Here is a 23528-nt window from a genome sequence, read left to right as displayed (position 1 = left end):
ACTGGTGTAGAGCCTAATCCCTGCCACCTCATTTAGCTTTTCTTCTTATAGGAAGACGTTTTTATATTATTTGTATTTAAATTACCGAGGATTCCCAGTCTGACGACGGGGAATATTCAGGCATGTGAATCTGTGAAAGATCCAATGCCGGAGAAGTGCTCCGTGCTCAATAAATACCATAATAATAAGGCAAGGCTGTGCAACAGTCATGGGGGGAGAGAGCGAGAGAAAGAGAGCGAGAGAAAGAGCGAGAGAAACAGAGCGAGAGAAACAGAGCGAGAGAAACAGAGAGCTCAGACAAGCAATTCATCTAGGTAGGGAACAATAGGTTGTCCATCCTGAGGCTAGTAAAGACCCCTGCGAGAAGCTTGAAGACCCTTGCTACCGAACAGCAGGACCTGGCACTGGTAATGGCAATGGCGAACATTGAATCTCAGGTACTTCCTGTGCTTTATGTGAATTGGCACATAGAAGACAGCATTTTGAAGATCCAGTGAAACCAACCAGTCCTGCAGATCGAGGCCATGGAGGATCTGGGTCAGAGCCAATACTGAATTTGTCCTTGCACAGGTACTAATTTAACAGCCTCAGATAAAATATAGGATGCAGGCCCTGCCCTACTTGGGAACTAGAATATAAACTGAATACCAATCTCTGCCTTGTTCCGAGCATGATACTAGTTCTATCACACCCTTCGTTGGAAGCTGTCAAGCCACCTCCACCAGTAGGTTGTCTGGAGGCAAAAAAAAACGCTGGAAGGGCTACCATGCCGGATCAGGGTATCAAACGCCTCTCTTACCTTCCTGTCTGGCATGTGATCTGCTGCCCCCAAGACTGCTGACCAGCGGTCAAAACAATGTGTCCAAGGCACAGGAAGCCTTTCTCACTCTTAGGGCAAAGCTACCAGAGGAGGAAATTACATCCAAACATCTAGCCTCTTGCTCTCCATATCCAGTGGCAGAGAAGTTAACATGGATGTTTTTAGGTTGTCCATCGCTGTCTGAACCACCAAGCAGGTGGACAGAACAACAAATTATTTATCCCTGGTAATGCTCTTTCTATTGAATGTTCCTCCCAATTATTACACACCTTTGATATATCAGATATCCTACTTGCAGCTTTGGAAACGTTTCAACAGCAGAAGGCACTGTGAGTAATCCTCTCTAGGTCCCTCTGTGGATTCCAACCCGCTCTCGGCCGAGACAGACACTGGTATAAGTAGCACACACCACGCCTTTTGCTTCAGTTCATGCTCCCCACCCCCCCCTTTCAGCACAGCCATTGTGAAGGTCAAAGAACCTCCAACGTTGAAAGAGGCAGGTGTAAATAACAAATTCTCCGACAGATAGAAGGGTAAGTTGGGAGGGCAAGGAGGAATACATGCAGTAGAAATAACATTACCAGAGGTGTTCTTTAAAAGGCTTGTGTCCTCCCACGCATTCTCGTTTCAAATGCAGAGGTATAGAGCTTTAGTTGCTGTCCTCCTAACTGAAAGCAAAACATCCATTATGTCTTCCAGGAAGTCCCATCCTCTCAGAAACCCAACGTGAAGGTTCAGAGTTCTGATTTCTGGGTGGAGAATGTGACCTCCATTCCCGAGTGAGCAAATCTGCCCTTTGAGGAAGACTAATTGGAGACAGATTGACATGTCCAGAAGTTACGGTACCACGTCCTCCTGGCCTAATCCGGAGCAATCAGGATCATTAATTTCCCGAACGTCCTCAACAACATGAGGAATGAGGGAGACTCGTGGGAACACGTACAGGAGTGCGTTAATGGAGTTTTCCTAAAGTCCTACTGGCAGTAAGACTTTAGCAAGCTATCCCACTGGTTTGTAGATCCCCCAACTCAGTCTGTACTAGCGCAGGACCTTGGTAATGTGGCAGAGCAGTCAGGCTTATCTTAAGAGGAAGATGTGAGCTGTAGTTAAGTACTCTTAATCTTAGGCAGACAACAGAGAAGCACACATTTATATAAAAGATATATATTTATTATATGTACATAAGAATCACTTTAAATACTTCAGATGTTTATGGTAGAACACTTAGGAATACTAGATAATACACTTCAAAGAGCACTTTCACTTTTGTGTTTGTTCGAGTTTACAGTTGTAGGAACGTTAAGAAGGGAAAAGAAAAGGTTATTGTATTATCAGTAATTGCGCACTCATGCGGTTTTCAACAGGTCATACGGTAATGCATTTACTCTGCAAACACATAGAAAAGTCACTTAAAGGGAGGAAAATAAGTGGATAGTGCAAGATGAGCCTAGTTGAAGGTTCTAGACACAGTTTGTTCGCCTGCCAAGTCTTTAAAGTCCAAAAGCGTAACCATAGCTAAAGGCAGTTCGGAGAGGGCTTGAAGGCTTGGCAAACAGCGAATAATGAAGAGTTCCTGCAGATTTCCTCCGGTGAGGCAGAAAGTTAGCAACTAACAAAGGAGATCTAAAAACTGACTCAAGAAGGGGATTCAAGCAGCAGCTTTGGTAAGAGGGTGTTGCCCTGGACACCTCTATGTGCACTCCAATGCTCCGGAGTGATTTCTTGGAATCAGGTAAGCAATACCTTTTCCCCACAGTACCTTTGGAAATAGCCTGCGGCATAAAAATCACAATAAAATGGTAGGACACGTCCACATCCACCAGCCATAACTAGGAGATTGTCTATGTGACTAAAACGTCACAGGAGCAGAGAGAAAGCGGATTCTATGCCTCCCTTTTGCACTCCACCTAACGTGGTGTGTGCCAATGTCTCAGACTATAACGTTTTAAGAGAGATCCCTCTATCCGAAAGAACTGTAGTTACTCTAGGATAAAGTAAACTAATCTCAAAGGGGGACCCTAAGGGGCCCCAGCAACGCTGCCGTAAGGAGCTGTGTGCTGCAATAGTAAAATACATATGCATTCAAGAGTTATGGAGGAATATAGACTACATAGGACAGGTAAAATACAAAGAACACAGTTCCAAAAGACAGAGCCTGACAGAGCCTATAAAAATGAATGAGTGGACAAAGGCTCCACTCATTCAGGTTTTCAGAAAAAGGTCCAGAAGTCCAGCAAAAAGTGCCGAGAGGTCTCATTAGGAGAGGGGATAAAGCATACAAATTATAAAACTCCCTAGCACCATTCTTCCAAATGCTCTGTTGGCCTGAGTCCACAAGACTGCAGTGGGAGGCAAAGTGGCTTTAGTGCTCAGACTGCTGAGGAAGGCAAAGAGGCAGAGGTTGTTTTGGCAGCTTCGCCCCCACGTGCTAGTGAAGCACAAGGCTGTCTCTTCTGTCCTCTGAGGAAATTGTCCCCTTGCTCTTCCAACCGAAGACTAGAAAGGACCAACCCCTCAACTCAGAGGTCGAATGAGTCTGCTGTGGCTGGTGAATCGCAGCACCAATGATTTTGCAGCTGCTTTGGAAGTTTGCAACTTTTGCAGACTAGTCAGCCTTAGACCCAAATTTTGAGAGCCATCAAAGGGCATGTCCAATAATCTTGCCTGAACATCTGTGGCAAAGTATGATTTGAGTAGTCACGCAAACCTTGCAGTCATTGCACGACTGACACAATCTGAAGTATCCAAAACAGATCGCAGAGATTGGAACATGGCATCCTTGCCATTCTGCACAATATTGACGAAGCCTTCCATTTCCTTACCCTCGGGAATAGGTTCTGTAGCCATTGCCACATCTTTCCACAATGTGAGAATTTGGCTGGGCCACAAGTAGCATTAACGTCTTTCAGCGCCATGCTACCTGCTGAGAACACCCTTTTTTCCAGGGCGTGGACAACCAAACATTCTGGAGATGGATGACTCGACAGGAATACTGGATCTATTACAGAAGGCCTGTACTTCCTAGCAAAGTACATAACTGCTATAGTAGTATCAGGCGGTTTCCAGTTCTCCAGAACCCGGTTCTTTAATGCCGTATGGACAGGCAGAATTGGATCCTTGGGAGGACTTTTGTCAAGGATGTCTGTAAGATCATCCTTCACATATTCAGCCACAGGCCTAACTCCATCCTAAATATTCAGTCACGGTGGCCATGACTGACCGATAAGAGGCATCAGCATGTCCAGCCAACTCTGGAGTGGCGAACTCCAATTCTGGAGATGTATCCATGTCACTAGCATCCTTGAAGGAGTCCACTAGGTCTGTGTTAGGGAGAATTCAAATTTCTGTTCCAATTGCCTTCAACCCTACAGACACCTAGCTCTTTTGCTGGACTTTTTAATTTTGACCATGGAGTGAGCGAGTCCTTTTTCTCACTTTCTCATGTGTTTTGACCCGATTTGGATTATGTGTTTTCACTGTTTGTGAAGTCTGACAAACTCCATAGGAATCTACTTTTTGTATAGTGACACACAGCACCTTCAGTGCAGTGTCAGAGAAATCCTTCTAGATTTCTCACAAGGTTGAACTACCTTTTCTGGGGTAAACTACATTTCCCAAGAGTAGTAAAGTGAAATTGGCTTAACTTAACTTTTCTCTTTGTAGATGCAGCACACCCAATCTTATGTGGAGTGCGGGGGGGGGGGGGGGTTACCTAGCAGCCCCTTATCCTACACTCTCATGTAAGATTTTTATGTTACCCTCACTACGTTAAATAGCTGGTGGCAGTGGTTTAATTTTTCTTACCATTGTGCTTTTCTACTGCAGGCTGAACCCTCAGCTGCAGTACAGCACCCATGGGTGACCCTTTTGTCAAAATGGTACCTGACTTTTTCTTTTGCCATTTCCTGTTCGTGAGGTCTTGCTTGGGTTTTACTCTGTGCGTTGAGACAGATATGAGCCCTTTGTTTGTCCTGCCTTTGGCGGGATTCAGCCCTGAAGCCCGCCTCTTGCTCCAGTGTAACTGAAGGACAGGGTGTGAGGGAGGGTCACGAAACTCTATCCTTTGTCTCTAGGAATGCCTGAATGCAACCAGTCCCGATTGGCTGCCTACCTTGCTGTGTGATTGACAGCCTAGGCTGTGCATGAATGGGAGAAACCGGTTTAAAAGGGCAAGGGTTTTGGGACTAGAGGCAGAGTCGACCACAGGAACAAACACCTGAAGAAACCGTGAACGAAGCTTGCTGCCCGACAGGGTGTACTTCTTTGTTGCTGTAATAACCGAATGCCAGGGGTGGAGTAATCTGTAGTCGAGTGAAACATCTGATGCAGTAACGAATCCTGCTAGAAGCTCCAGAAGTCTCCTAAAGACCCTCCAGAAGCAGGACAACTAGATCCCGAGTCTCCTCGCCAGAGTGGAGGACCACAGGAGTGAAGGAAGCCCAACCGGTATCAGATCTGCGACTGTGCTGTTTGCTAAGCGCTGAAACCGCTAAGTCCCGCTGAACTGAAAAGAGCCCGTAGCTGCCGACGACCGCCATAGGAGCCCTCCAGACATCCTCCCACTTGTCCCCACGACTGAGGATCAGGAACAAGGGTCTGCACCGCTGTAGCAAGAAAGATTCCAGCTGGACCGCTCTTCTTCAAACCAGACGTACTGTTTAGGCTTGGGGTACTTACCTCTGTCTTTTTAGCTGTGCTTTTCTCAGTTGGGACTCGCATTAGCTTACGTTTATAGTGGAGTCCAACTCTTTTTCTCACAGGCTTGAGACCCTACAAGTGATTTTCTACCAATTCTCTAACTTTGTGCAAGACTATGATTCTAAGAAGTGCTTCAGCTGCATAGACTGTTTCAATTGCCTTTGGCTGTCCTGGACTCTTCTAGTCTATTGACTTTGATATTGTTTGTCCCTCATAGGTGGTAACTTGTTGTAGACAGTTACTGCTGGGAAAGGCTGGTCTAGGTTTCATTGGAAGATTCAGTTGTCCTCACATTTGCTGAGAACCCATTTAACCTTCTCCTTCCCTAAACCTTTACTTTCGGCAACCTCAGAATCTGCAATATAAATGCCATTACTGTCCTTGTGATTGAAGTCACCCAAGGATGTAGAAATGGTGTAAGAAGCATATCCAAAAATTATCCACTAACTTGTTCCGATTTTGTAAAGTCATTTGAAAGTATATTTACATTGTTACAGGAATTGCCTTTTTAAAGAACGCTTATTTAAAAATGGTTGTTAATTAAATAAATAACATTAACAGAAACCTTGAGTGCAAGTGTTATTTGCATTTACAGATTTAATTTGTATAGCTCTACAGCTCACATTTACCCCTCTTGGGAAAGGCCTGGTTGTTCAGTCACACTTCCAACTTGTGTAGTACAGACATATACCAAAAGGTGGGTTAACAAATACCAAGCAGTTTTGTGTTGTCTAGTGTAGTCTCACACAGTGTGACCATCAATTCTTACCCAACTGTCTCAGCCTTCACTCCTCAGAGATCAGATCTTCAGGAGCATTTGGAGTGCCATATTGCAATCCAAACAGAGGACTTCACCACCTCCTCCTAAATGGAGCTGATCAACTTCAAAAAGTCTCTTTGCCAAGGGCTATAAAACCTTTGAATAATCAGTCAAGGATGTTGATTGTTTCGGAATCTATGGCTCCGGCCAAGAACCCAACGTAGATACCTGTGATCGAACAGAACAGGATAATTATGGCTTCGACTTGATTTGAGGAGTCGAATCACTGAACACTGAGGGAGGCTCTATTAATTGCCAGGTCTCTTGGCACGCAAGCAGAAGATAGACTACACCCCATCAGCCTCACAAGGCACAATGGGGTCAGAAGCAGTCTTCGGTTCACCAGAAGTGGTGGTGATGACGCCTTTCTGAACTCATTTAACATTTTGAATGTTTGACTTTCGTCCTCCAATTTGGCTTTGGAACCCAAGTCACTCAGAAAACATGTCCGTTTTCTATCGGGTGAGGAGTCAGAAGACAACTTCTTAGAGGACAAGTGTCAGAAAGTCAACAAAGAGCGTTTGGAGTGTTTGCTCGTTCTAGCGCTGTGAGGTGAAACCTCTTGAGTTCGTCAGACATCTTCAACGGGGTAGTGGAAGGGGATTTGGACATGGGCCTTCCTAGAGCGAGTATCCCCTTCCTCTCCTTCAAGGCCTTCACAGTCAACGACTGGCATGAGCTGCAGTCCTGGAACTTATGGCCTATTCCCAAACACCAGAAGCATTTTTGGTGTGGATCTGTAATGGACATATTTGACCCACAATCCAAACATCTCTTAAAGCTGGTCTTCGGGGTAGAAATTTTGAAAAATTCCAAAATGCAGTAGATATGAGGCAAACGATCCATTTCGAAACGTGTTGTCTGGAAAAACAAAACTGAAGCAAAGGGTGCAATGCATGCTACTTATACCAGTGTACACGTCACAGCTGAGAGCAGAAGGGAAGCCGCTGAGGAACCTCATGTAGACAACGCAGAGCGCCCTCTGCTGTTGACATTTCTGAAGCTGCAAACAAGATATCGGATAGATCAAAAATGCAGAATACGTGGGTGGACACAATCCATTAGAAAAGCTGGGTCAGAAAGCATGCAACAGTGCATATTTACCTGGTGATGGTCTACTGTGGAGCAGAGGTAGACTTTTCCCAAGCTTCCTATAACCAAACCTCTACTGCAGAGTTGAAAGCAGTAAAGTCTCCTTTCACAAACCTTAATCCAGAAGGTTTACAGTCAAACTAAACCTTTGGTCTGAAAGGGGCCAATAAGCTGAACGTCTCGAGCACCTTAGTCACTTGACTTAGAAGGAAGCATGTGGCTTCCCTGGGGTCATCACAGGCAAAATGTAAAAGTCCAGGGACGTGGCTAGACAACTGGCCTCCAAGTCAGAAGCAAGCTCCAACAGCCCCATATCCTCATCATAGACCTCCTCTGGGAAGTCCCTCTGTTCTCAAGAGCAAAAGGATTCCATCCCAAAAGGGGCAGGATCTCCCTTTTCGTCAAAAATTCCTCCCATCTTTGAGATAAATGCCCCCATTGGAAGTGTAATGCAGAGGAGCCCTGAACTTGTCAGACTTGGTAACTTTTTAGCAGGGAAGGCGAGAGTGCATTTGGAGGAAAATAGTCTATGGACTAAGAGCAACAGTATCACTGCAGTGAGTAACTTTTCCGGACTCTCACATTCCGTCCACTTTCCTCGATATTCTTGGGAGATTCCAAAGCATCCTCCACAACAAAGGGATACTACACTGCAAAAAGATTTCACAAAACAGTTTGTCCAAATGCTGCAGCGTTTCTCAAGCTGGTGTTGATCGAATAATGTTTGCAAATGGAACGCAGACACGCCTAAGTGGCTGCCTTGCAAATATCCTAAAGGGGGATGCCTCTTTGGAAGGCCACTGATGCAGACTTTCCCGATATGTGTGCATGGTGTCCTTTCGACATTCATTTGCCTTACAGCTTGTAGATCTCCATTATGGTCGAGACCATCCATCTTGCTACAGGAGTCTTTCATGCAGCGCAACCTGGTGCGAGAAATTAATAGTTACTCACCATAGTGACTAATGTACTCTTAGTCCATAGTCCCCTTTCCTCCATAATGCATGGGCGTCCATTGCTAGGGACAGGAGACAAACCTTTTCACCAGAAAAAATCTTCGCCTTGAAATTTAGAGGGGCGCTTCCCTGACTCCACCCAAGCGCCACTCCTCGGTCCCCATTGAAGCATCGACAATATGGAACACTGCCTAATAACACCAGTATTATTAGGGGGGGGAGAATGGTGAGGCGGATGGAGGAAAGGGGACAATGGATTAAGAGTACATTAGTCACAACGATAAGCAACTATTAATTACTCTTACGTCCAGTCCCCTTTCCTCCATACTCCATGTGCGATTACAACTGAATGTAGCCCCAGGGTGGAGAGGAAACCATCCTTAAGAAAACAGGTTTCTTAGAACCGCCTGTACGAAAGCTGTATCTGACTTAGAGCTGGCGTCCAAACAGTAGTGCTTACAGAAAGCCGAAGGGGTGGCCCAGTTGGCTGCCCTGCTGATGACCTGCCACGGCACCTGCTTCTGGAATGCGATGGCCGTGGCCTTGTCTCTGACCGCGTGGGAGTGCATGTTAGCTGGGAGCGGTTTGTGCTGCCCCTCATAGTCCTCCTTGACTGCCAAGACGATCCACCTTGCTATACAGGCCTTGGATGCCCGACTATCAGGCCTTGATCACCCCCCTGCCTCCTGAAGGTGACAGTGTCCGACTAGCGGAAGTCCCTAGTCCTGTTCAGATAGAATTTCAGGGCGCACCTGACATCCAGACAGTGCAAGACCCTCAGAGCATCGTCCTTAGGGTCGGCAAAAAACACAGGTAAGACTATCTCCTTGTTCATATGGAAGGCGGAGGATACCTTAGGTAGGAACACTGGGTGTGTTCTCAGGACCACCTTATCCTTGTGAAAAGTAGTATAGGGTGCTGAAGCCACCAGCGCCTGATCCCACTGACTCTGCGTGCAGAGGTGAGACCCACCAACAGAGCTGTTTTAATGGTGACCAGCCTGATCTCCGCGATCGCCATTGGCTCGAATGGTTTGTGCGCCAAGGCGCCCAACAATACATTGAGGTCCCACACAGGGTGTTGTTTCTTGAGGGGAGGAAAGAGCCTGGCGAGGCCCGCCAAATGTAGCTTGACCACCGGGTTAGAAGAGGAAAAGACTCCCACCTCTGAATTTCTGTAGACCCCTATGGCTGCCAGATAGGTGCGGCACGTTATCCACCTGCATGCCTGAGTGGGCAAGGTGTGCAGAGGAGGCGAGTACATCATCCAATGCGCACACTACTTAGAGTCAGCCCAGTGACAGAACCTAAACCATTTACTCTTGTACTGGCTCCTAGTAGCCTTGTTCCTAGCGCACTGAATGATTTCTAGGTTAGCCTGTGATAGACCCAGGTGTTTCAGCGTGACCTGCTCAGGAACCACGCTGCAAGGGCTAACTTCTGCGGGGCGGGGTGGATGACCCTGCCCCCCTGTTGCACCACGAGATGAGCTGGGCCCAGCGGCAGGTGAATGGAGGCCTGTCCAAGAGGCTGAGAAGCTCCGAGAACCACAGTCTTGCGGGGCCCTCCACTGAGCTATCAGAATGATGCTGAGGCGACACGATTCCTTTATCTTGCAGATCACCCATGTGGATGGAGTGTGTAGGAGGGAAGGCATACGCGGTCATGCTGCTCTACAAAGACGTCGCCCAGGACGCAACCTGCTGGCACTTCTTGTTGTCCCAGCAGGCAAAGAGATCCACCTGAGGATGCCCCCTGGTTGGACTCCCCAGAAGGTGGATGGCCCTCAGGTAGATGTTCTCCAGGACCTAGTTGCACAGGCGGACCACTAGGTTATACAGTGGAGGGACCCTGGTACCACCCTGCTTGTTGACAACTATGCTGGTGGAGTTGTCCGTCTGGATGAGGACAACTTTGCCCCCAATGAGCGGAAGGAAAGCTTTGAGATCTAGCCAGATGGCTTCCAGCTCCAACCAGTGGATATGAAACTCATGCTCCTGCAAGGTCCAGACTCCGTGGACACCGTGGTTGTCCAAAGTGGCCCTCCAGGGAGGAATCTGTAGTAATGGTGACCTGCAGGGCCGGCTGCCGGAAGGGCCTGCCCGTCCGCAAGTTGCAGTCCCTGGACCACCATGTGAGGTCTGGGTGTAGAGAAGGCGGAATACAGTGGGGAGCCCCAATCCAGATTCCATGAGGATGCAATGTGCAGCTGCAATCCCCTCATCTTGAGTCTCATGTAGGGTACGGCCAGTAGGACTGCTGCAATGCCTAGTTAAGTGTTGGAACCACCAGGCCGAGGTCACTTCTCAGGTGAGGAAGTGAGTAGTGGCAAAACTCTCTCAGAGCTTGTGTCCCATATGAGGCCCAGAAAGGCCAGGCTGTGCGTAGGCTGCAGCGGAGACTTGAGGTTGACCCAAAACCCCAGTTCATGGAGTGTGATCATAAGGGTGGAGGCAATGTTATGAACCGCCTCCGGAGATCTCACCCTGACGAGCCAGTCGTCCAGGTACAGGTAGACGTGGTGGCCCTGCGCCCCAAGGAGGGCTGCCACCGCATTCATGAGCCTGCTGAATACCCTGGGGGCTGAATTGAGGCCGAAGGGTAGCATCTTGTATTGGAAGTGGCAGCCCATGATCCTGAATCATAGGAAGGAGCGATGCGGCTGCCAAATAGGGACGTGTAGATAAGCGTCCTTCGGATCCAGGGAGCACATCCAGTCTCCCCTGCACAATGTCTCCGCAATGAGTGCTGGCATAACCATCTTGAATTTTTGAAGAGGGAGGGAGAGGTTGAGGGTGGACAGGTCCAACACAACACTCAGGCCAGCCTGGATTTTCGTTTGTATGGCGAAAATCCTGGAATAGAAGTCCAATCCTCACTGAGAGGCTGGGACTTCTTCCACTGCCTGGCTCTCGATGAGCGACCGCACTTTCTGTGGGAGTGGAGGGGAGGAGGGAGGAGAGGAAGGTATCGGTAGGCAGTACCATGTGGATACTACAGAGAGGATCCAGGGGTCAGTGAACTTCTGATGCCAAAACTGTGCTTGAAGGGTACGCCTGCCCCCCCCCCGTCAGTTTGCAAACTGTTTTTCTTTTTACCCAACTCCTCATCGGTGGTGGAGTGAAAGAGGCCTCTCCTCCCTCGAATGGAAGGTCCAATATGCATTCCTGGATGTCTGCTTTAAATTTAGTAGCCCTAAGCAAGGCAGTTCTCATATCCGCAGTGATGCATATGGCCCGGCCAGAGGTGTCAATGTGGGCCACAGTGGACTCCATGATGTCTTGCGCCATCATTTTAGCCTCTGCCAGTCCCGCCTTGAAACAGGACTGGCTCTGCACCGCAAGTTCTGGAAGGATGTCGGCTATTTCCAGCCAAAGCCTCTGGTTAACGGCTGCCAGCATGTCATCCGCGTTAGATTGTCAAAGATGCAGCGAAGCATTGGAATAAAGCTTCTTCCCGTATGCCTCCAAGATCTTCTTCTCCTTGCCTAGCAGCGCCGCGGACGAGGTGACCGAAGATGACTGCGTTTTTTAATAGAGTGACGCTGTAGCAATCACTGAAGAGTGTGGTTGAGGGTGGGCTGACAGCAAGAGTGGATCCTCCTCCATTTGCCTATACTTGACATCCACGTGCCGATTGACAGGCTGGGACGAATGGGGTTTGAGCCACCCATTTTTGGCCAAGGAGATTTTCTAGCCGTGGGTCGTAGAATGATGACTAGGTGCAGGCCGTAGAGTGATGACCTCTGCAAGTACCCCCACCTTCGGTTGATCGACTTCGGGTTAAGGAAGGCCCAAGTACTATGCCAGACCTGCAAGTCGTTTATGGAAGGCCTTGGCGGACAATGGTGTGTCGGGGTCTTCTTCCTTGTCTGTGTCCACCAGGGCGGGTGGAGGGGTGCTGGGCGCCGAGGGCTGAGGTGTGGAGACTGGAACCGGAGGCTTCAGCGGAGGCTAGTACGGAACCGCCTGAACTGTGGGAGGCAGGGGGGGGGCCAGAATCGAAGGAGCCGGCGTGGGCAGCAGGGGCTGCACCAGAACCTGCACTGCTGGAACCACAGAAGGAATGACTAAAGACGCAGGCGTAGGGGCAGGAGGGAGCAGGTCCCATATTCCATCCCGAAGGATGGAACCGATCTGAGGAGATCTCACGAGTGTGAGGAACTTTTCAAAAAAACAATCCTCACAGGCCGGTGGGGTGGCAGGTGATATTGACGGGATAGCGGGCGGCTGCTGAGGCTGGTGCATACCCTGTCTAGCTGTTTGCATGATAAACATGCCCTGCGATGCTGATGGATAAGCTGTAGGCCACGTACCTGGTTGACACCAGTCCCACCTTGCAGCTCGTTCTCCCACCTGCCCCGTTCCTCAGGCCGGTATCGGACGAGTGACCATCTTGTCTGGCACGGCGGCCATCTTGTCAAGCGCGGCGCCCATCTTGTCTGGAGCGGCGCCCATCTTGTCAAGCTGCATCCCATGTGCCGAAGTCGTGGTGCTTGGCTCACTGGGCCTGGCCTTCAGGACACTTGGCGATAGAGCACCAGACCTACCCTGCTTCTCAGGCAGAGGCCTGGTAGGCGTGCCGCCCTCTGCAGATTTGCCGGAAGTGCTGCGTGCAGGAGCCCCCTCTGACAGGTTGCTGGTACAAGGACGTAGCCCCTCAGATGTACACCTAGTAAAAGATCTGTGCGGTCCCTAGCACTGTCTCCGGAAGGAGTGATAGACCACTGGGCCTGGTGGCCGATAGCTGAATTAGCCTTGGTACCCGTGCTGGTGCGAGAACCTGAGAGTTTCCTCCCTTTTGGGTGTTTCCTTGGAAAGGAGTCACCCTGCGGGGTGCGCTGGAAAAGAGCGGCCCTCCCTTGGGCCTTGACTTATGTCTGACGAAGTCCTTCAAGTTCTCTGGAGGCGATTTCTCGAAGAGCTATCTCCACCTAGCTAGTCTGTTCTTCAGAGCACGCAAAGAAAGTGCGTTGCACGCGGTGCAACCCTCACATACGTGGTCTGTGTCAAGGCAGCAGAGGCAAAGAGCATGGGGATCTGATGTAGGGAAGAGCCCCTCGCAGGCTGGACACTTGCTGAAGCCCACTGAAGTCAACATGCACCGGGGAGGAGCGTGGCGGCAGAGGACCGAGTACCTGAATGATAAAAGAAGACAAAAAAAGAGAAGAAAGTATCTGGGGGAAAGCGTGTGGCATTACATGGCCGAAACCAAACCCAAGAGCGCTGGTGAAATCGTCCCATTCCAGTTGACGCGGAAAAGGGGGCTGAGGAGTGGCGGCGGTGGGCGGAGTCAGGGGAGCGCATGCTCCAGGGCCACGTCCCTGTGCGTCTCTAAATTTAAAGGGGAAGAAGATTTTTTTCTGGTGAAAAAGGTTCTGTCTCCCGTCCCTAGCGAGAAACGCCCATGCAGTATGGAGGAAAGGGGACAGGCGTAAGTACAGTGACTGGCATATGTCTTGTGTAGGTCCCAAATAAAATGTCAGTGCCCTGGAGAGTGTGTGGGGTCTTTTCTACCACTGTTGTTGGCGAGGGAAAGAAAACAGGAAGCAATTGATGTGAAAACTGATTACTATCTTTGGCCAAAATCGAGGATTTGTTTTAAGAACATAGTCTTTGCGGCATGTGACAATGGGTCTCCCACACATAGTGCTTGCAATTTGCAGATCAGTTTTACGGGTAACCCATTTAATGGGCGTCCTTGCCAGCGATTCCTATGGCTTCTGCATGAGCGCTGCCAAAACAGAGGTCACAGGTGCTGTGGAACCTCTGTTTTGGAGGCAAGAGCATCAACAGGCTACTGAAATCCCTTTTCACTAATGGATTTGCTATTGAAACCATGTTATCCCCTTTGTTCAAATAGGCCCCCATCGCCGCCAAGCATCTCCTGCAGGACTCTACCGAGACTATGTATTCTGCCAAACTGGTTAATGAGAGCAGATCATCTTGATTTACCTCTAGTTGGTCTTTTCCTTTTTCAAGGCACCAATGGCAGGAGCTCGTCCATTTGCTAGTGTACTGGGATATGGTAGTATGCTTCCTGGGCACCTTTGGACAACCTCAAATGCCCGTATATCAAGTCCTCAGCCACCAAGCTGCTAAGCAGAACGATTGAAGGTGGTTGGATGCCATAGCATCCACCCTTGTTGCTGGAGCAAATCCGGCCAGTGAGGCAGGAGCCAAGGGGTATAGCGTTTGATGCTTTGCAGGTTTGAGAACCATTCACCCAGAAGGGCGTCATTAGGATCATGCAACAATTTTGGCCGCATTTAAGCTTGCGTAAAAAACTCTCGGAGTGAGTGGTAGTAGTGAAAAGGGAATTCTGTCCCTCCTATTGAATGGAAAGGAGTCGCCAAGCGAATTCGGTCCTTTCAACTTCCAAGAGGCATATAAGTGGCACTTCTTTTTTCCAGTGTATGCAAACAGGTTGTCGGGTCTAGGCTATTGGTGAATATGTTAGAGTTCTGAGGGTTGTGGGGGGTCCTTTTAAGGAAGTTTTGTTAAGATGCCTCCTCTTTTGGGATGGCCCCTTAACTGTTTTGCTTGCAGAGTGATGGTTCCCCAAGCCATCATGGCGGTGATGTATCCGGCAGCTGATTGGATAGGAAGAAAAGAGCAACTGATGATGGGTCTATTATGGAGATCTAGGAGATAAACTGTAATTTCCAACTGCCTTTCATCTTCCTTCCTCAAGTGGGAAAGGCCTGTGTTTTTGGAGCTCTTCATTTGGAGGCCAGGATTTCTGGAATAAGTTAAGTCAGGATTGTGGTGAATTCAGGAAAGCAACTGTGTGGGACAAGACAAGCAGAGACATTGGTAGGAGCACAGTGCTCTATTTTATGTTTTGAGACTTACTAAAAATATATGACGATACTCTTCACATGTCGATTAGAATTTTTGGTAAAGTAATAGTTTAGGTATTTAGTTAGAAAACGTTTAATCGCTGCATTTCTTAATGCTTTTAAGTTAAAAAAATTAAAGAAGAGACTCAGTTAAACCCAAAGTCATTCACTCTGTTACTAAGACAGCTTTAAGAATCCTCCAGTGCTAGAACTCCAATTAAGAAGACAAGTGTAATTTCTCTGAGAAAAGTCGTAGTGATTTTGATGAACTGTGTTTACTGAAAACTATGTTTTCCTTTTCCTGATGTGTGCATGCATATTTGAGCAGCGTTTAGAAAGTTATGTTGGAACAGTTTGCATTTTTGTCAATTCCATTTTTTGGTTTCAGTAAAAGGTATGCAAGTATTGTACAGTTTCTTTTAGATTGAAGGTTAAATATAAATCTGAGGCTCCAGTGGACACGTATCTTAAAAGGGATACGATGTGCTTGAGTAAAGTGACCCGCATCATCATTTTCAAGACTCGACGTATGCACGCGCCTACTTTGTTGTACCAGTACAAGAGTAGCGTGTTTAGAGACACGACCACTGTCTACTTAAGATGCATGCCCAAGCATACTCTGATTGTGCGTGAAAGGGAGTAGCGTTTCTAAGGACAGCTCGCTACTGAGACACTGCGTGATTCCTCGCGCTATCAAAGCTTCACAACACAGAGTACATTTAAGAGATTCCTCAAAGTTATCCCAAAACCAGCAAGCTTAATTTGTCATTTCAAAAGGTCAACAAGATCTAATAAACTCATTCAAGTTTTATTACAGAAGAGATCCATAAAGAAGCAATTTGTGAAAGGTGAATTCAAGGGATGTTGGACAATATTTTTAATAAAGGTAAAACCCTGAATTTGCTACTTAAACCTGGAACTTTGGAGAAATCCATTTCATCACACCTTCTGGGTTTTCTTTGATGAGACCTTCCCAATTTTAGATAAGGTTAAACAGGTACTGATTGTGCAGTGAGATGGAGAGTGGGTCATAGTAAAGAATAAAAGTAATCCTTTGGTTTACTGGAAGTCTCTCAGACTTCCAGTAAGAAGACAGAAATCGGTTCGTTATTTTCTCCACTTGCCCTTTCCCTCTGGGGTGTTGGGATTTCTGCTGTAAGTTATTACGGCATTAAACCAAACACTTTAGAGGGTCTGTGGGGTTCAGCAGCTCCTGCGGACCTAGATAACTACAGGACCAGACACAGGTCTACAATCGGCATACCCCACACCTGAAAAACAGGCTAGAGTGCCTTTGGGGTAATTTCACATTTGTGCGGTGTGTGGATCATTCTGCTCACCGCGTTTGCCCCGATTTTCATTTCCCCTGGTAAATGGCATGCTATCAGTCAGATGGCAGAATCTAAGCAACCATGCCCATAACTACAAGGCAAACCGGAACAGGCAGAGGACTTGTGCCTACCTACTTGGTCGGTTGAGGTGATGAGAATGGCACCCAAGCAGAGGTTCTTTTTGTCCATCCACTACTAGGTGTAAAGAGAGATGGGATTGCAATCTACTGTGCAATTGTGTCTTCTGGCACCAATGTGCCGATAGGTGCAATTGCATCAGCCACATGTGTAGTCTGGGTAATGGTACCACTATAATACAGGAAGCCTTTAAACCCAGGAGGCATGGATATTGTATTGCTTGTAGTGTGGTTTAGTTCAGAAACTGTTACTGTTTTAATGTCAAATTCTGCAGTTTTTCTATGGCCGGAAATACTCTGTGTGCACAGTCCCATACAATTCCAACATATTGGAGACTGAGTTGGTGAGAGAATTGATTTTTACATTTTCAAAGTCAGGCCCAGGCAAGAGCCTGTTGAATCATCAGCTAAACAGAATCCCTCATGCAATCCCTCTGGTGCTTTGAATACACAATTCTGTCGTACAGTCACATAACAAATGCTCAAAATAAAAGTTGGTTGTGGGGCCACGGGTCAGCCAGTGGTCCAAAAACAGATAAATGTGTACCTCTTCTAAATGTAGGAGGTACATGAATGCCTCCATAATCTTGGTGAAGCCTCTGGTTGCCAAATGTAACCCAAGGATAGAACATTATGCTGGTAGGTAACGAGTACCCTGTATGGAGAAACCGAGGTATTTGCGGATCAGTTTCCATATATAGATATTCATCTAAGTGTCCTGAAGATCGAGAGCGCACAACCAGTTCCCTTCCTCCAGCAGTGCCAAAAAGGATATGGCCTGGAGTGACCATTTTGAACCTTTCCATGGGGAGAAATTAGTGGAATCGGAACCAGTCAAGGATTGTCCTCCACCCTGCTTTGTCCTTCTTGTGCGAGGGTAAAAAACAGAAATAACCTCTCACTGGGTTCTCCAGGAGGATTTGTCCTATGGTATCCATTAACATTTATTTTTACAATTTTTATTTTCATAATTTTATTTTTTTACTTCCAAGAATCCTTCCAGGAGGTTTGATGAAAACTCTTGGAGGAAGGGTGGCGAAGGAGGAGAGGGGGGAGGGAACATGTTACGAAAGATGTTTCTTGCAGCTTTTTCTTCAGTCATCTATGCAACCCCCACAACTTTCTGCTGCAGTTTTGTTCATGTTCTGAATTTTGTCTGTAAGTAAAACCTATTTGCTTTACTTAGCTTGTTTAGCTCATCTGCTTTGGGGGCACTGATCAGTCCCTATCCCAAGCAGCGCAGTGGGACTCTGTCCCCTATCAAAATTCAATTTTATACTGAGCACATCACCTTACAGCAAGATGCATCAGGGGTACTTTTCTTTTTGTTTTTAGTAATTTTATGGTTACTTACATGATGTATCCAGGGCGGCTGCTGGCAGCGGATAGTTTTCCACCATGTTCAACTTTCTCGCATGCACTTTTCCATTTTACTGTATGCATTTTAGAGAACTATATAATCTAACATGGCTGTGCTATGAGATTTCGCCTTGTTCCTTGGCCATCTTGTCTTTTGGCCTTCTTCTTGCCATTACAGAGCCAGATATGCCATATATTGTAAGCCCTCTCCTGGACAAAGAATTGGCTTTCCCCGAGCAAAGCGTCAGTATGTGTTTGTTGCCAGACATGAGGCCACATCCTGGTCAGAGTTTGTCTCTTGCCGGGCAGATGTGGTGGCCGAGGCTGTCTTTGAATGGTCAGCCCCTACCAGGTTGAAGATTTTTACCATTGGTGGGCTCGAGGCCGACGCCAGCTCAAATTTAGGACAAAAGCAGGACTTCTGCAGCCATTCTTCAGATTGTCATTGGAACCAAGACCCCTTCAAAGAGAAGCATTCTGCTGTGGACAGTTGTTGCAGCCAATTAGCATTGCCTCCAGCAACTATCCGGCAAAGCCCTGCTCTTTTGTCTTATCTCCTGGAGGCCTTAATAGGCTCTTCAACCTATGGAATGGTGGTAACAAACATTCTCAACCCCTGCTCAAGCCTCCTGCCCTTGGAAGCGTCACAGGACCATCCTGTGGACAGGCTCCTGCCTGGGCTACCTCGCTGGATTGGTCACCTTCCCGAGTGCAACCATGGGACTCCGCAGACCCGCTACTAGTGAGACAAAAGTACTTCCCCCTGCAGTTGCAGCTCTTGGCAAGAAGGGAAGCATTGCAGATGCAGCTTCATGGTCTCAACCACAAGGATCATATCTGCCGTCTGATCACGGAGGCCAACCCCGTCTCCCACCTGCCTTAGTACCCTAGGGGCCTCTCAGATCGTGAACGTAGTGGTGGTCCTTTCTTCATCTTGGCAGGGCTGTCCAGTGACAGGAACCATCACGGCAGAGTCCCGAACCGCCGACTGGACCTAAATTATTATGCTGAAAGTGACCTATTCACCAACGAACTGTAGAACAAATTAAGAGGGTCCAATACATTCAGAAGCCTCAGAAGTGGTTTTTGACAGAAAGAGTACGTGGGAGAGTTAACAGACCCATTTCTAACCCCCCTCTCTCCATTGGGTTTAACGGGTGCAAATGTCCTAACACCCCCACCTCTCCCTCGCCATGATCGGTAGAGTTCAGGCCAAGGATTACCCTCCCTGGGATTCCCCCAAGGTGATGGGATTGCGAGAGGACCTAAGGACTTTGCTTGCTTTGTTTTTCACTACTTGAGACGCTTACATCTACATGTTGGCTTCGCCAACATTTGCTCAGACTTCTTAAAAGACTCATGGCGCCATGCAAACATTAACTTTGGGACTACTAGTTCACTAGGCATATCTAGCAAAGGAAGGCCCTTTTAAGGTATCTGGTAATATCCCTATATATATATGGTCGCCGGGAAAAGGCTGTGGCGACTTTATGTATGGCGACTATATATATATATGGGGTCAAGGTGAGCGAGGGTGTCCCCTGCATGTTCAATATGATAATCCCCTGCAAACCACTGCCATTTTCTGGCAAAATAATTGTCAGACAACATTTTTGCAGGGACATTATTACATGCAACCCCTTTTAAGTATAGGAACATATTTTTAAAGGCTGTGTATTGTGTTTTTATATTCTTTTGAATGGCTTACTGGCTCTGGAACTGGTTTAATACTTACCGTGGTTTTCTTCACTTCCTTGCTATCCTATGCTTCGAGCAAACGGATCTAACTATGTAAAAAGTAAAGTGTTGGTGCCCTGTAGTCTAAGCAGCCCAAGGTGAATGTACATATGTTAATAGTGTACCTTTAGTAGATTACTTACCTGTGATTGTATTTGATAAGAGTTTGTTCAAGGCCTAATAAATATTACTGTAATTGTATACATTCTGCCTAACTATTTAGATTGCGCCCCGTGTGCCTACTGGAACCCTTCACCATCTCGCTGCAAGTTAAATGAGACATCTGCGCTCATGGGTGGTCCATCGTGCACCCATCTGTGCGACCTGCCACATTCATTGAAAACATTACCCTGAATCACAAGTGTGACCTGGCCAGTTTGAATGTCTCTACAAACTAGTCTGAGGTGAGACCGTTACATTTTGACATTTGCATTTTGGACAGTTCAGAGTGGCAAATGCAAATATAACCACTCCTCAAAAGCAGACATTCCTTGCAAACCATTTAGAAGACAGTTCTGAAAAAGGTGGCATTAGTTACATAGCCCACCAAAACCGGTCGACACATGGTGACGGCAGAGCCCCTGCTGCATTTCACAACACAACTACGGGGAGACTTAGAAACCATAATGTCCATCCCCGTGGTTTAGTCTTCAAAACACGTTTTTAGCTCTCTAGTTAGAGTTTCCTTTTTAATCAGGGCATATTCACCTTCATTACTAGCCAATAAAGCAACCTTTGCCATAATATCTTGCATTTTTTTCAATGTGTCGAAGAAGTGAGGCTACACGCTGGTTTCCCTGTCTAAACCACGATTACTCTCTAAGAATCTAGCATCTGTGTTGTCATACAATGAATCAAAACTAAGTAAAGAGAACAAAGAGTTGAGCAATCAGCAATGTTTTCCTTTCCCTTACTATAGCCAATGTTAGACAGGTGGCACATAAGCACTGCCTAGGGATAGGGTTTAGACCGGTAGGGATAGTCGCCCTTTTTCTCTATCTCCCCTTTTCTCAGTCCTAATTTGTTTCTCTGATTCATAACCAATTCTGCAAAGTATTCCAATATTTATAATCAATCTAGAAAGAGATCTGGCCTCTAGAGCAGTGACAGGATGCAACCAGCCCTTTCTGCTCTCCTTACCTTCTGAGACACTTCAGATCATTCACAAGCGTTATACATGCTTGGATATACTAATATGCTTTCTGGGTGGTTTGTCCCCTTTTTTCATGTTACAAAACAATGCTTTGGCATAACCCATACAAATCACTGCTAAGCAACCCTACCCCTCCCCTTGGTTATTCATCCCTTCACCATCCCCCTGAAAATAAACCTTACTGCTCAGACACACTCCATTGATGGAGTGGGGCTAAACATTTGTGTATTTTCCTGTTCTCCGGAATAGGGTGGCTCCGATTCTGTCCACAGGGTTGATTCTGAAAATGTATCTTAACAGAACTATAAGCAACAAATAGGGAGATAGCAGCAGTCCATTCACCAGAGAGAACATTCTGGAAAGGACTTCAAGACTTCAAGATACACAGCTGACCTATTTGTAGGCTTCCTTCCAAGGGTCAGAACTACAGGGCATCCCATTGACTGAGCATACTTATACGGGTCAGATTACTCCTACAGCCAATCGTGCAGAGTCTATTCACAGTAGAGGGTATATCAGGCTTAACCAATAGCCATTTTTGTGCCATCTTCCAGGACCCATGCCCTTCACAGGCAGGGTCTGACAAAAGGTGGCTAACCAACGGGCATGATAGTGTTTCCATTAAGAATAACCCAGGATCAATCTTATATGCTATGGAGCTCATGTCGGTCCAGTTTGTAATTTGATGCCTGGCATCTAGTACATTTGCACTCCGGTTGAGACAGGTCCCCACTGTCAGATCTTTGTCATTTGCTCGGCGGAGAGCAAAAGTGGAGGGCAAAAGGCGGCATACACGTGTGTACATAAAGTCATTTTTAAATTGTTTAAGAGATCTGGCGATGACTGAAACATGGTGAGAGTTGAGGGGCGGGAGGTTGTTGAAAATCCTAGGAGGTCTCCTATAAAAATATATAAAAAATAAAATAAAAAAAAACCAACCTGCACCAATATAGCAGTCTATGTCCTCTCCATCGGGCTTAGTAAAATACTTCAGTCAAGGATGCAGGATGTGTGTGTGCTTTTGTGTTCGGAAAAGATTATGTTTTTGCTGCTTTCCCTCCAAAAGACATCAATGGGACACCCTAACATTTTCCTATTGTCTGTAGTTCGCCCAGTCGGTGGACCAGAGTGCTACAGCCAAAGAAACACACAAACAAAACAAAACCCATTTGATGGTGGAACCCGTTACTAAAAAAACACCCCTTCCCACCACCGCAATTTAGGAAAACAGGACCACTTTATTGCAATATATAAGTATGTTTGGAATTCAAAGGGCTCAGCTTCCAAAACCGACATTTAACCCAACCAGAGTCCCTTCTACTAAGCGGATACCTCTTCCAAGTAGGGGCCGTTGCAATAAAACATAACCCTTCATCATCTATCCTTAGCCTCACAGCGTCTGCACCAGTGAATCTACCTTGCTCCTACTAGCAGACCACATTCTACCCAACTAATGAGCTTAACCATTTCAAATAGATCCTCAAAATCTTATATTGCTTCCAGCAGATTCTCGTTGATATCACACCCTACACAGCCACCGCCACACATACCAAGTATACTACACCCCCATTCACCAGAACAAATCTCTTATTTGGCAGAGGTCCTTAACCTTCAAGCCGAGCCTTTTTATGACGCTAAGGAGAAAATATAAGAGCCCCACAAAATGTAGTTTTTGTGGGGCAGACAGACCTCATCTCCATAAATAAACCATTTTAACACTCAAGATGCATTTACTACCCAATCCTAATCAGAATCTAACCTCCCCCTAAACAGTCATCCACAATTGGCATTTGCTGCTTACCTTGCTTGTTTCCCTGAGGGACTCGCCTTCTAAGACTGTGCTCCAGAAGCTGGTGGGTGCGGGTGGGGCTTGCTCCAGCCATGAGGCGCACAGTGGCCTCATGCAGAAACACCTGAAAGGAAGACAGCGGCAGTAAGACTGAAGCACACTGGCAGGACACTGTGCAGTAACTGTAGAATGCAAGCAGAAAGGAAACCCCAAACATATATACAAAAGTCCAGGACACTAAACATACCCTTATAGCACAGCAGCAAGAAAAGTATACATTCAGCTATCCAGATTCACACATGAGGCTTTGGGGGCTCACACTGAAAGTGCCTTTCATCTCTTGGCCATCAGTCAAAGAAGCTTCGGAGGGAATAGGAAAAAGCATAACAAGTCTGATTTTTTGATTAAAAAAAAATGATTGCATACAATTTCTCAACCAAGATATTCCAGATTTCATTTACTCTTTTTGGTAGAAGTGATGGCAACAAGAAAGAGTATCAACCAAGTGGCAAACCTTTCTTCTAACGAGACTATGGTTAAAAAAATGCTATGATCTGGGCGGTTGTGTACCACACTGAGATTTCACACTGCGTGATGGTTTAGTGTGGTAGATAACTTTTGAGGATATCTAAAATGTGTCCTATTTCCAGGCAAGTAAGAGGATTTATTTAATATTTAGTGGTCAATGACAAAAAGTTTGACGGTGAGAGATTTAGACTTCTACAAACCAACCTCTCAGTAGCAGCCTTGGAAAATTAGCGATACAAAGGATAGGAGGATCTGAGCTGGGTTAGGA

At 46.8% G+C, this 23528-nt stretch overlaps 1 protein-coding gene across 1 annotated transcript in view; it reads right to left on the bottom strand.

Moving 5' to 3' along the window:
- LOC138582000 (sterol regulatory element-binding protein 2-like) overlaps positions 1 to 23528 on the bottom strand; it is a 401726-nt gene that overhangs the window by 19808 nt on the left and 358390 nt on the right. The window contains exon 18 of the mRNA XM_069652893.1: positions 22745 to 22856. Coding sequence (XP_069508994.1) covers positions 22745 to 22856 — 112 coding nt within the window. The remainder of the gene's footprint in view (positions 1 to 22744; positions 22857 to 23528) is intronic.

The sequence above is a fragment of the Ambystoma mexicanum genome, chromosome 3q (assembly GCF_040938575.1).
Source record: "Ambystoma mexicanum isolate Mex_15411 chromosome 3q, UKY_AmexF1_1, whole genome shotgun sequence".
Classification (NCBI taxonomy): domain Eukaryota; kingdom Metazoa; phylum Chordata; class Amphibia; order Caudata; family Ambystomatidae; genus Ambystoma; species Ambystoma mexicanum.
This window is presented reverse-complemented; position numbering and strand designations above follow the sequence as displayed.